The 13,157-nt window shown below is 37.5% G+C and overlaps 1 protein-coding gene across 2 annotated transcripts in view; it reads right to left on the bottom strand.

The window, feature by feature from the left end:
• ada (adenosine deaminase) overlaps positions 1–13,157 on the bottom strand; it is an 86,391-nt gene that overhangs the window by 2,751 nt on the left and 70,483 nt on the right. For both annotated transcript variants that reach the window (XM_059980555.1, XM_059980556.1), the window contains 4 exons: positions 10,378–10,449; positions 9,846–9,947; positions 9,627–9,694; positions 8,154–8,283 (listed from right to left, as the gene is read on the bottom strand). In XM_059980555.1, the coding sequence (XP_059836538.1) occupies positions 8,154–8,283; positions 9,627–9,694; positions 9,846–9,947; positions 10,378–10,449 (372 nt within the window). The remainder of the gene's footprint in view (positions 1–8,153; positions 8,284–9,626; positions 9,695–9,845; positions 9,948–10,377; positions 10,450–13,157) is intronic.

Below are 13,157 nucleotides of genomic sequence, written 5' to 3'. Positions count from 1 at the left end.
GCTTAAAATCACCCTCACCCCCAATCTATTTATTCTGATATACTTGTGTGGGACATGATTTTCTAGTCACTTTTCTTGAGAACTGGGTTTCATTGGAAAGGTCAGCATTTAATGTCCTTCCATACGACATGGGAACAGAAATAGGCCATTTGGCCCATTGAGCCTACTATGTCATGGCTGATATATTATCCCTCCCAACCCCATTCTTCTGCCTTCTCCCCATAATCTTTGATGACCTGACCAACCAAGAAACTATCAACTTCCACTTTAAATATACTCAAAGATTTGGCCTCCACGCTGTCCGTGGCAATGAATTCTAGATTCACCACCCTCTGGCTAAAGAAATTCCTTATCATCTCTGTTCTAAATGAATATCCCTCTATTCTGGGGCTTTGTCCTCTGGTCCTATCCACAGTAGGAAATATCTTCTCTATCTGGGTCTTTTAATATTCAAAAGGTTTCAATGAGATTCTACCTCTCCCATTATTTTCCTAAATTTCAGTGAGTACCGGTCCAGAGCCATCAAACACTCCTGATGTGCTAACCCTTCCATTCCTGGGATCATTCTCATAAATCTCCTCTAGCCCCTCTCCAATTTCAGCACATTCTTTCTTTGATAAGGGGCCCAAAACTGATCATAATACTCCAAGTGTGGACTGATAAATAGATTATAAAACCATAGCATTACTTTCTTGCTTTTGTGTTCAGTCCTTTCAAAATGCATTTGCCCTCCTTAACACCGACTCAAACTACAAGTTAACCTTTCGGGAATTCTGCACAAGGACTCCCAAGTCTCTTTGCACCTCAGAAATTAGTTCATGCCTTTATTCCTTCTGTAAAAATGTATTACATCTGGAAACTTGGCCACAAAGCCATTAATTCCTCCATCCAAATTATTAACATATAACATGAAAAGAAATAGTCCCAGCACCAACCCTTTTGGAACAACGGTACTCTGGCAGCCAACCAGAAAAGGTCCCTTTTGTTCCCACTCTGTTTCCTGCCAGTCAGCCGATCTTCTATCCATGTTAGTACCTTTCCTGTAAGACCATGTGCACTTATCTTTTTAAGCAGCCACATGTGCAGCACCTGGTCAAAGGCCTTCTGAAAATCCAAATAAACAACATCCACTGACTCTCTTTTGTCTAACCTTCCTGTTATTTCCTCATAGAGTTTCAAAAGGTTTGTCAGGGAAAACTTCACCTGGAGGAAAACATGATGACTCTAAGATCACAAGATATAGGAGCAGAATTAGGCCAATTAGCCGATCAAGTCTGCTCCACCGTTTCATCATGTCTAATCCACTTTTCCTCTCAACCCCAATCTTCTGCCTTCTCCCTGTATCCCTTCATGCCCTGACCAATCAAGAATCTATCAGCTTCTGCCTTAAATATGCATAAAGACTTGGCTTCTATAGCTGCCTGTGGCAACAATTCCAGATTCACTCTCTCTGGCTAAAGAAATCCCTCCTCATTTCTCTTCCAAAAGGACACCCTTCTATTCTGTAACTGTGTCCTCTGGTCTTAAGATACTCCCACCATAAGAAACACCCTCTCTACATCTACTCTATCAAGGCCTTTCACCATTTGATAGGTTTCAATGATGTCACCCCCTTATTCATCTGAATTCCAGTGAAAATAGGCCCAGAGCCATCAAACAGTCTTGATATGACAAGCCGTTTAATCCTGGAATCATTTTTGTGAACCTCCTTTGAATTCTCTCCAGTTTCAGCACATCCTTTCTTAAGATCAGAAGCACAAAGCTGCTCACAATCCCCCAAGTGAGGCCTCACCAGTTATAAAGTCTCAATATTACATCCTTGTTTTTAGTATTCTAGTCCTCTTGAAATGAATGACAACATTGCATTTGCTTCCTCACCACAGACTCAACCTGCAAATTAACCTTTAGGGAATTCTTCATAAAACTCTCAAATCTCTTTGTGCCTCAGATGTTTGTATTTTCTCTCCATTTAGAAAATAGTCTCCCCTTTCATTTCTTCTATGAAAGTGCATGATAATACACTTCCCAACACTATATTCCATGTGCCATTTCTATACCCATTCTAATCTTAGTCCTTCTTCAGCCTCTCTACTTCCTCAAAACTATCTGCTCCTCTACCAATCTTCATATTGTCTGCAAACTTTGCTGCAAATCCATCAAATCCATTATCCAAATCATCGACATATAATGTAAAAAGAATCGATCCCAACACAGACCCCCGTGGAACACCACTAGTCAACCAGAAAAGGAGCCCTTATTCCCATTCTTTGCCTCTTGCCATTTAGCCACTGCTTTATCCATGCTAGAAATTTCCTTGTAATACCAAGGGCTGGTAGCATGTTAAGCAGCCTCATATATGGCACCTTGCCAAAGGCCTTCTGAAAATCCACAGACACAACAACTGAATTTTTTGTCTATCCCACTTGTTATTTTTTCAAAGAATTCCAATAGATTCCTCAGGCAAGATTTTCCCTTGAGGAAAACTACAGCCTAGTTTATCAGGCGCCTCCAAGTTGCCCAAAACCACATTCATAACAATCAACTCCAACATCTTCCCAACACTGAGGTCAGACTATCTGGCCTATAACTTCCTTCCCTCTGCCTCTCTCCAAGAGCAGAGTAACATTTGCAATTTTCAAGTCTTCCAGAGCCATTCCAGAATCTAGTGATTCTTGAAAGATCACTATACCTTCACAAGCTCTTCAGCCACCTTTTTCAGAATCCTGGGGTGTACACCATCTGGTCCGGGAGACCTACCCATCTCCAGACCTTTCAGTTTCCCAGGAACCTTCCCCTAGTAATGGTAAACTCACACACTTCATAATCCCAGACACCTGGAACTTCCACCATACTGCTAGTGTCTTCCACAGTGAAGACTCATGCAAAAGACTTATTTAGTTTGTCCATCTTTTTGTCATCCCCCATTACTACCTCTCCAGCATTGATTTTCACCAGTCTAATATCCACTTTCACCTCCTTTTACACTTTATGTATCCGAAGACACTGATGGTATCCTCTTTAATGTTATTGGCTAGCTTAGTTTCATATTCCATCCTTCCTCCCTTAATGACTTTTCTGTTGCCTTCTGTTGGTTTTTAAAAGCTTCCCAATCCTCTAACTTCCCACTATTTTTTCCTTTATTATATGTCCTCCCTTTGGCCTTTATGTCGACTTTGTCTTCTCTTGTTAGCCATGGTTGTGTCTAGACTAGACAACACTTCTTTTGTTTTGGAATGTATATATCCTGCACCTTTCAAAATGCTTCCAGAAATTCCTGCCATTGCTGCCCTGCTGTTATCCCTGCCAGTGTTCTTTTCCAATCAATTCTGCCCAGCTCCTCTCTCATGCCTCTGTAATTTCCTTTAACTCCACTGTAAGTTGATACATCTAACCTTAGCTTCAGCTTCTCAAATTTCAGGGTGAAGTTGAACATATTATGATCTCTTTCCCCTAAGGATTCTTTTATCTTAAACTCTCTAGTCAATTCTGCTTCATTCCCCAACACCCAGTCTGGAATAGCTGATCCCCTAGTGGGCTCAACTATGAGCTGCTCGAAAAAGCCATTTCATAGGCATTCTGGAAATTCACCCTCTTGGAATCCCACACCTACCTGATTTTCCCAATCTACCTACATATTAAAATCCTCCATGAGTACCATGAAATGGCCCTTTTGACATGTATTTTCTATTTCCCATTGTAATTTGTAGACCACATCCTTTCTATTGTTTGGAGGTCCATGCATACCTCCCATCAGGGTCTTTTTACCCTTGCGGTTCCTTAGCTTTATCCACAATGGTTCAACACCCTCCGACCCTATGTCACCTATTTCTAATGATTTAATTTCATCAGAGCTATGCCAACCCCTCTGCCTTCCTGCCTATTCTTTCAATACAATGTGTATTCTTGGACATTAAGCTCCCAGCTATAACCTTCTTTCAACCATGATTCAGTGATGCCTACAAAATACCTACCAATCTGCAACCCTGCTACAAATTTATCGACCTTAATCTGTTACTGCACACATTCAAATACAACACCTTTCGTCCTGTATTCACCTTTTTCAGTTTTGTCTGCCTTTTATGTTGCAACTCATCCTGTTGACGGTAATTTTGCCCTATCATCAGCCTCTCCTTGCTAGGAGTTTCACTGCACATTGCCTCCCTTTGTAACCCAACTACCTCACCTTCAGCACCATCACTCTAGTTGCCATTCCCCTGCCAGATTAGTTTAATGTCTTGGGCCTATTCTATCAAGTGCCTCTAAGTACACCGAAATCTCATCTTTGTTTGATCCTGAGGTTCACAGTTTAACTGCTGATTATTTTTTATTTTTTTTTTCACCTTTTCTTTTAATCTTTGATTTTTTTCCTCTCTGTAAATGGTTGATAAGTACTCTTCTTGAATCTATAATTTTCCCCTTCCTCCCTTTCCCCCCCTTTCTCTTACTTTATTCTTCCATAATTTTTCGCGGGTAGGTTAGTTTTGGTTTTCTTCCGATTTTCTCTGTATTAAGTTTTATATTTCTGCAGAAGATGTTCCAATTTGTAGTTATGTTTTCTAGTGCATAAACTAGTTACTATTTGCTAGAGTATTTATACGGAACTGCTGTTAATGACACAGATCTGGAAGTCATATTTGGGCTAATTTTTTTGGTAGAGCTAGCTGCTTTTTTTGGTAGCCGTCTAGTTTTGGGATGTGTGGGTGGGGTGGATTTTCCAGTTCCAACATCACTCACTGTATTTACTGTTTGTCTTTATTGCTCAGGACATGTTTATGTTTTGATTTCACGAAACTGTGCTTACATTTCTGCTCCCAGACTGCTATTGTATTGCTTGACTTTTTATATGCCTGCTGCCTTTTATGCATTAGTAATTGATAATGGCTAGTGCACTTAAATTCGTGAGCTGGAATGTAAAGGGATTGAATCACCCTGTTAAAAGGAGGAAGGTATTCTCACATATTAAACAACTCAAAGCTGACATTGCTTTCCTTCAAGAAACTCATATTCGTTGTTTTGATAACTCCTGGCTTCTGTCAAAGTGGGCAGGTCAGCATTTTCATTCGTCCTTTGCCGCTAAAGCTAGGGGAATCTCCATTCTTATTAACTCAAATATTCCTTTTGAACTCCATAATAAAATATCTGATACAAATGGCCATTTTATTATTGTTTCTGGCAAACTATATAACACTAAAGTTGTACTGGCAAACCTGTATGCCCCCAACTTTGATGATGTTAACTTTTTTGAACTTTTTTTTCCTCACTACCAGACTTAAACTCATACTCTCTTATACTGGGTGGTGACTTCAACTGTTGGTTAGATCCTAATCTGGATCAATCATCCTCTGTTACCAGATCACCTACTAAATCTGCCTTAGCTATCCAATCGTTTCTCTCTAATTTTGGTATCTCTGATATATGGCGTTTCCTTCATCCTACTGAGAGAGATTATTCTTTTTTTTCCACATGTTCAACATACCTTCACTAGAATTGACTATTTCTTACTCGATAACCAACTTATCCCATTGGCCTACTCTTGTGACTATCAGAGTATACTGATTTCTGACCATGCCCCAATTACTCTCTCGCTGAACTTTCCTGGTCTCCCTCAGAGGAATAAACACTGGCGGTTTGATTCAACTTTATTATCGGATGATGATTTTTTAAAATTTATTGATCAAATAACCTTTTATTTTAACACTAATACATCACCTGAAGTATCATCCCAGATTGTCTGGGATGCCATGAAAGCATATCTGAGGGGTCAAATAATCTCTTACACAGCAAATCTCAACAGAAGATCCTGTGCAGATCAATTAGACCTCATTAACCAGATTAAAGAATTGGATCAACTAAATGCTCAAACTAAGAACCCTGAACTATACAAGAAGTGTGTTGAACTCCAAACTAAATTTAATCTTCTGTCTACTCAACCTGTCGAACGCCAACTTCTCGAAAGCAAGAGTCGCTTTTACATTCATGGGGATAAGCCTGGTAAATTTCTAGCCAATCAGCTGAGGCGTTCCAAAGCCAAACAACATATTACAAAGATCCGGAAGGAGAACGGAGACTTTACATCGGATCATTTAGAAATTAATGACACATTTAAAATTTTTTATTCTCGGCTTTATTCCTCTGAATCTTCGAATGACAATATCTCTGCTGATCAATTTTTAAAGAATATGAATATTCCTTCACTTTCATCTGACTCTAAAGCCAAACTTAATGCACCTATATCATCAGAAGAAATATCTTTTGCAATTTCTGCACTGTCCTCAGGGAAATCTCCTGGACCTGATGGGTTCCCTGTAGAATTTTATAAATCATTCTCTTCACTTCTTTCTTCTCAGTTACTTTCAGTATTATCTGATTAATTTAATTACGGCAAATTGCCACCCTCTTTCAATGAGGCATCTATTATTCTTCTATTAAAAAAGGGCAAAGACCCAACAGAGTGTTCCTCGTATAGGCCGGTTTCTTTGCTCAATGTTGATGTAAAGATCTTAGCTAAAGTTTTGGCTCATAGATTAGAAACCGTTATTCCCTCCATTATCTCTGATGACCAATCAGGTTTTATTTATGAGACAGATTTACGTCTGAGTCCGACCAAATGCCGAATATTATCTTTTGCCTCTCTCCTGGCTAGACGCTTGATCCTCCTTAGGTGGAGAGATGTTGCCCCGCCCACTCATGCTCAATGGCTTAACAACATTATGGCCTGCTTGGACCTCGAAAAAATTCATTATTTAGTTCTTAATTCGGACCTAAAGTTCCATAGGGTCTGGGGACCTTTTATCGAGTACTTTCATAACCTTCCTCTTGACTAGGTTGTTTTTTTTTCGGTCCCTTGCTTTCAGCTCCTTTTTTTTTCTGGTAGTAGGCATTACTATCCTCTGTTGCTAAGTGTATTCACAGTCTGAGAGTTTGATTGTTCTGATTTATATTCTCTATATTGTGTTGTGGTTGGTCTGGAGTTTTCTTTGTGTGTTGTGGGGCTTGGGGAGGATACTAAGTTTACTTGTCTTCAATTTAGGTGCTTTTTTTAAAAATTCTCTTTCTCTGTATCATATTGTCATTGTATGCTTAATTTTGCACTGTATTAATGTTCCTCTTTGTGATTTGGGGTTTTTTAATCTGTAAAATGTATTAAAAAATATAATAAAAAAATTTTTTTAAAAAAAGAAAGTGGTGCAAGTTTGGAACAAGCTGCCAGCAAAAGTGGGAGATGTGAGTTCAATCGTAGTATTTAAGTTTGGATAGGCACATAGATGAGAGAGATATAGAAGCTTATAATCCATGTGCAGGTCGGTGCGACTAGGCAGAAGACCAGGCTGGCATTGTCTAGATTGGCCAAAAGGCCTATTTTTGTGCTCTATGACTCTCTAGACTTTAGCAAGCCCTTTGACAAAATCTTGCATAGTAGGCTAGTCCAAAGGGTTAGTTCATATGGGATCCAGGGTGAGCTAGCCACTGGATATAAAACTGGCTTGGTGGAAGGAAAGGTTAGTTCAGTCTGCAAACTGGGATCAGTGCTGGGTCCACTGTTGTCATTCATATTATCAACCTGGATGAGAATATGGTTGGCAAGTTTGCAGGTGACACCAGAACTGGCGGCTTAGTGGACAGTGAAAGATCAACTGAGAAAATAAGTCAACAAATGGCAGATATTATTTAAATCAGGCAAGTGCGAAATGTTACACTCTGGGACTTTAAACCATAGCAAGACAGTAAATAATAGGGCTTTGGAAAGTGTTATAGAACAGACAGATCATAGAGTACAAGCACATAGTTCCCTAAAAGTGGCAAAAGGTGAGGAAGGTGGTGTTTGGTATGCTTGTGTTCATTGGCCATGTCACTCTGAACAAGAATTGGGAAGTTATGTTACAGCTTTACAAGATGGAAGTTCAAAATAAATATTGCTTTATTTGCCTTCATCACATTTGTTGAATGTGACCCATATTAATCACCAAAATGTTGCATTTAACACTTTCACTATATTAATTTTAATTCCCCTCATCGAAATATACTGTTACATTGCTCTCATAGTCATTGAAAATATGATTTTGCTCTTGTGAAGTTAATGTTCTCAGAATAACCAGAAAATGTCCCAAGACATTAAATGTGCTTTGTTTTTGCTAAACCCTAACATAACTCACCACTCTCTCAAATTCTTCTTCTGTGAAACCCATGTATTTTGATGCAATGTAATAATCTTTATCCAATGTGGATTTGAATATCAGAGGATCATCAGTATTCAGTGAAAAGTTTGCCTTATCTTTTCTAAACCTGTGAATATAAAATGAAAGAAGGAATTAACATTCATGTCTCAGAAATATACAACCGAATCAGAACATTCCCTCCATATGTCCTCATCCTCAAGATAAAAGCTATTATTTTTGATAAACTTTATTTTTGGGTCATTGACTATTGGCTGTGCTCTAACTTTTAGTGTTTTATGTGCATTGGGACTGAAATATTTTAATCCCCTATTTACTAAATTTCCAAAATATTCCAATGGGTCTTTCCGGGATTATCTCATTTTCCCACCTGCTTCTCCATCAACCCATTTTTTCTTTTCTCTTAACTTTTCTCCCTGTTCTAACTTTATATTGTTCTTCATAATTTGACAGCATCTGTCAACAAAGAGTGGCAATTCTGTACTTCATTCAAACCACATGGGAAGGCACACTGATCAGTAAGAAACACAGCCAGTGTCACACAACCTCCTAATGCTTCTAGACCAATTTTAAACCTACATAACAAGGTTTCCTTGATACCATGAGGATGTGGGTGGACTGGTCACTTTCTATACTGCATTATCAATCTTTATGATTCTACGATTCATATTTATGATTCTATGACTGCTATTTGCTAATCATATATAGTAGTTTATTAGTTGCACAAAATTCTGGAGGAACTCAGCAGGCCAAGTAGCAAATATGGGGAGGAACGAACAGTGCCCTGATGAAGAGTCTTGGCCCGAAATGTCAACAGTTCATTCCTCTCCAAAGATGCTGCCTAATCGACCAAGTTCCTCCAGCATTTTATGTCTATTACTCTGGATTTCCAGCTTCTGAAGAATCTCTTGTGTTTATTAGATGCCCTTTGGGTGTATTTTGGATGTCAATAGTCATTCTGCTACTTAAAAAAAAATCAACTAGGATTAACCTGTTCATTTATTTTAAAATTTCAGGCATTAGGGTGACCAAGAACATGGGTGAATGACTTAACATTTGCTGAAACTTCTGTACCATAATCTGATCAACTGACAGGTCTGAGATGATCAGACCTCTTATTTTCAGTATGGAAACTCTTCGACATGGCTGTAACTACTTGAAAATAATATGCTCAGTGCCCACTTCTGGCTGCACATATTTTATAAATAGGTTCAGGTACAGTTAACATTCAACAAGTTTAATGTTTGCTTCACCAGTGGCAGTTTGTTGAGAAAGTACTCCACAGTAATAATGTGACACTTTAAACCAGGAGTTTCCATCTGGGGTCCATGGATCCTTAGTTAATGGTGAGGCTCCAAGGCATCAAAAAGCTGGGAACCCCTGGTTTACACCAGTGCATTTCCTTTAAAGATATCTCATTCTCTCAGTAAATAAAAGAAGAACTGGAGTTACCTTATGATTGGATGCTTTGTAAAATCTGGGTCACATGCTCCTGTGAGATAGCTAGACCAAGGACAAGTCTGGATAGGCAAAAATAAAATAACTGAAACCTTTCACATCTTAATGCTCCATTGAAAATTGAATCACTGATTTTAGTGTAGTAAAAACTAAAAAAAATTCAAATCTTTTCCCAAACCATCAAATCTTAGGTGTATATCAGGAACTGCTTACCTCAAAATGCATATTTAGTTTTAATAATTGGTTGTAGAGATTAGGGTCTTTAATTGTGTGATATCCATGTCCAATCCGTTCCGCCTTCAAAACAGCTACGGCCTATCAATAAACAAAAGTCAACTAATTATCTTTTGAAATCAATAGTCTAAATTGGAGAAAGCCAACAACAAAGTTGTATGTTTTGCAGTTAATTCAGTCAAAATTTAAAACAGAGGTCATGTTATGTCAGCAAAGTATTGCGATCTGGACTTGGCATTGAAGTTCACATTTTTCCAATTTGCTGCTTTTAGTAATCCACTCAGACCATTCTCAAGTAAATAATTTGATCTGCATTCTCTTTTCAATATCAATACCACTTGCTAGGTGGTTTAACAATTATTCTTAATTACTCATTTTTACCTTCTCCAATATAAAACATTCTTGATGACAGACTTCGAACTAAAAGAGAAGTTGTCAGAATGCACTGGGATTTAAATTTATCACCTCTGTAAAATATTGAGCACACAAGTTACCATAAAAACTGCTTCACCTCTTTGACTATCACAGGTCCTCCAACCTCACCAGCATGTACAGTTCGATGGATGCCGGACTGAAAAGCTTCCTGAGAAGGAAATGCAAAAAAAAAGATCTTGACATATGTATATAACTTAAACAAACATGCTGAATTCAGAGCATGCCTGTTGGGACTAATATCCAAAGACTGTCTAATTCCATCAGTTGGACAACTGCCCATGCCTACAACTAAAATGACTAAAGAGTAGCAAGTTGGATGGTTAACCTAATAGCAGCACCATCTGGAGTACTAAAAAATTGCACCATTCCCGTCCATGACTTTAGACCTCATAACAGCGTAGTATGAGGTACTTTATAATGAAATATCTTTAAATTCAGTGATTGGTATTGCTAAACAATGTACACACTAGAAAGCCCTGTCTGAACATCACTCCACTCAGTCAACTCCAGTCTCTTCTTTTTCTTCAAGACTGCGATATAGGAGCAGAATTAGACCATTTGGCATATTTAGTCTGTTCTGCCATTTAATTATCACTGATATTTTTATTTCTAATCCCATTTTTCTGCCTTCTCCCCATAATCCTTAACTCCCTTACCAATCAAGGCCACAAATGCCTTTGGTCATCAATGCAAACACCGTGTTTTCACATGTTTTTTTTGGTCTCATTGTGCTTTGAGGAAAACTTGGAAACCTGTTTTGCATTGCCCAGAAAGACAAACTCCTGCGTCATGATGCAATTTGTGGAACAAATTAATCACCATTAATATTTTCTTGGATACAAACTATTTTGTCTTTTTTTTTAATAAGTAGAGAAATCACAACTTTTGTAATCTCTGAACCGTTCAGGGTGTAGCAGTCCAAAGTTCAAATTTTGTTTCACAATTTGTATACATATCAGTAGATTATTTTCATTATGTAGTTTCAGATTACTTTGCTGCTAAAAGGATCTATCTAGTTTTCCAAAAATAACACTTTCTTCCTATTAAAATGTATCACCAATGGATTTTTATCGCTAATAATTGAATGAGGCTCTTTATCTTATTAAAGGCATTTATGGTAGCACCTGATAAATTGTTTTATTGATGAAGTGGGCAAGAACAATTTTCCTCTCAACATATCTACTCAATGAGTAAATTTGCTGATATCAATTATACTCTTGGCAAAGAGGTGAACTTGGACCTCCAAAGTCACCATCTTTTCTGATTTCATACTGTAAATCAACTAGAATTGACAAGAATTTTTAAAATCTTGCAAATGGAGGATTTGGTTGATAAAGGATTATTTGGTATTTTTTCCATTCCCTCAATAAAATAATCTATTTATCAAGTGTAATAGCTAAAAGCTGAAAACGTTCAACATCTAAAACAAAATTCAAAAATCCTGCAAGCAATCCGCATCAGTCAAGAAAGAAACAGGTAATATTTCAGATAGATTATACTCCATCAGAGAGGTGGGGGCAAATATCAGGCCCATGCAGACAAAGACAAGGAGATTTATAACTAGAAATAAGGAAGTGGTAGAACAAATAAATAGTTAGTATTAGTCTTCACAGAATTAAAAACAAAACAGACAAATGTATCGCAAAATCAAGAGCCTGGTGAGAAAAAGAATTAGACCAAAACCTGTACTATAGAAGTTGCCAACTTGAAAGCTTATTAATTCCAAGCATCTTTATCCTAGAGTTTTGGCAGGGACAACTGATCATCTTTGAAGATTTTGTGGATTCTGGAACTGTATCTATGAAATATAGTACATGATGTCAAATCTAACACCAGCATTTTAAGAGGAAAACTAAAAAAAAAATATTTGTACACAATCACACTACAGTAACAGTTGCCTTATTAAGTTAATGAATACAGAATAAGGACCTGGTTGTTACATTAGTATCAGTGGTGGGGAAAAAGTAGGAACCTATACCGAAGCTAGATATAACAAAACAGCAAGAAGTAAATGGCAAGATTTTAGACACAGATTCAATGAAAGGAAAATTGTTTCGCAGTTTTTTGAGGATGCAGTGAGTAAAGGAGATTAGGAGAAATTAGTGGATGCAGTGTATTTGAAATCTCCAAAAGGATTTCACATAAACTAGTTTCACCTTATCTACTGTTTGATTAGCAAGGAACGTGGAATTGGTGTACTGTACTGATCAGGTTATAGGACGGAGATATAATGATTGGAATATATGAATATTTTTCAAGCTGGCAGACTGTGACTAGAGGAGCACCACAAGGATCAGAGAGACTGGGTCTCCTCCTGACCAGTATTTATCATTTGGTTTTCCAATCCATCATTGATTCCACTAGTAACGTCACTTGTTTTAGGTAAAAATGATTAGTGTTCCTTTTACAGTACAATGTTTTTAAATAGCCAATATGCTACTATTATATAGTATATCATAAAATAATAAATTATTATATTATTACATTATTATAATAACATTATTTTATTATATTACAGTATAGTATATTGTTTATCAGTGAATCAATATGATTTTCCATGCATAGAGAATAGCTAATCCACATATGGCCTTAATCACATGTGTACTGTATTAGAGGTCAATGGACAAATAAATGAGTAATCCCATTCAGCGATTTGTGTTGATAGAATAGGAAGGCCATACCAAAAGTTTATTCCATTACCAGCCAAATGTGTTTCAGCATATTATAGTAAATTAGTATCAAATTGGCAGTAATATTTAACATGCTCCCTCTTTCAAGGTCTGGTTATTTCTATGGGGAAGATCACTGAGAAGTTATTTGCTGAAAGTCACTGCAATTTGACTTGTGCAACAATCA

This window comes from Hypanus sabinus, chromosome 9, assembly GCF_030144855.1.
Source record: "Hypanus sabinus isolate sHypSab1 chromosome 9, sHypSab1.hap1, whole genome shotgun sequence".
Classification (NCBI taxonomy): Eukaryota; Metazoa; Chordata; class Chondrichthyes; order Myliobatiformes; family Dasyatidae; genus Hypanus; species Hypanus sabinus.
This window is presented reverse-complemented; position numbering and strand designations above follow the sequence as displayed.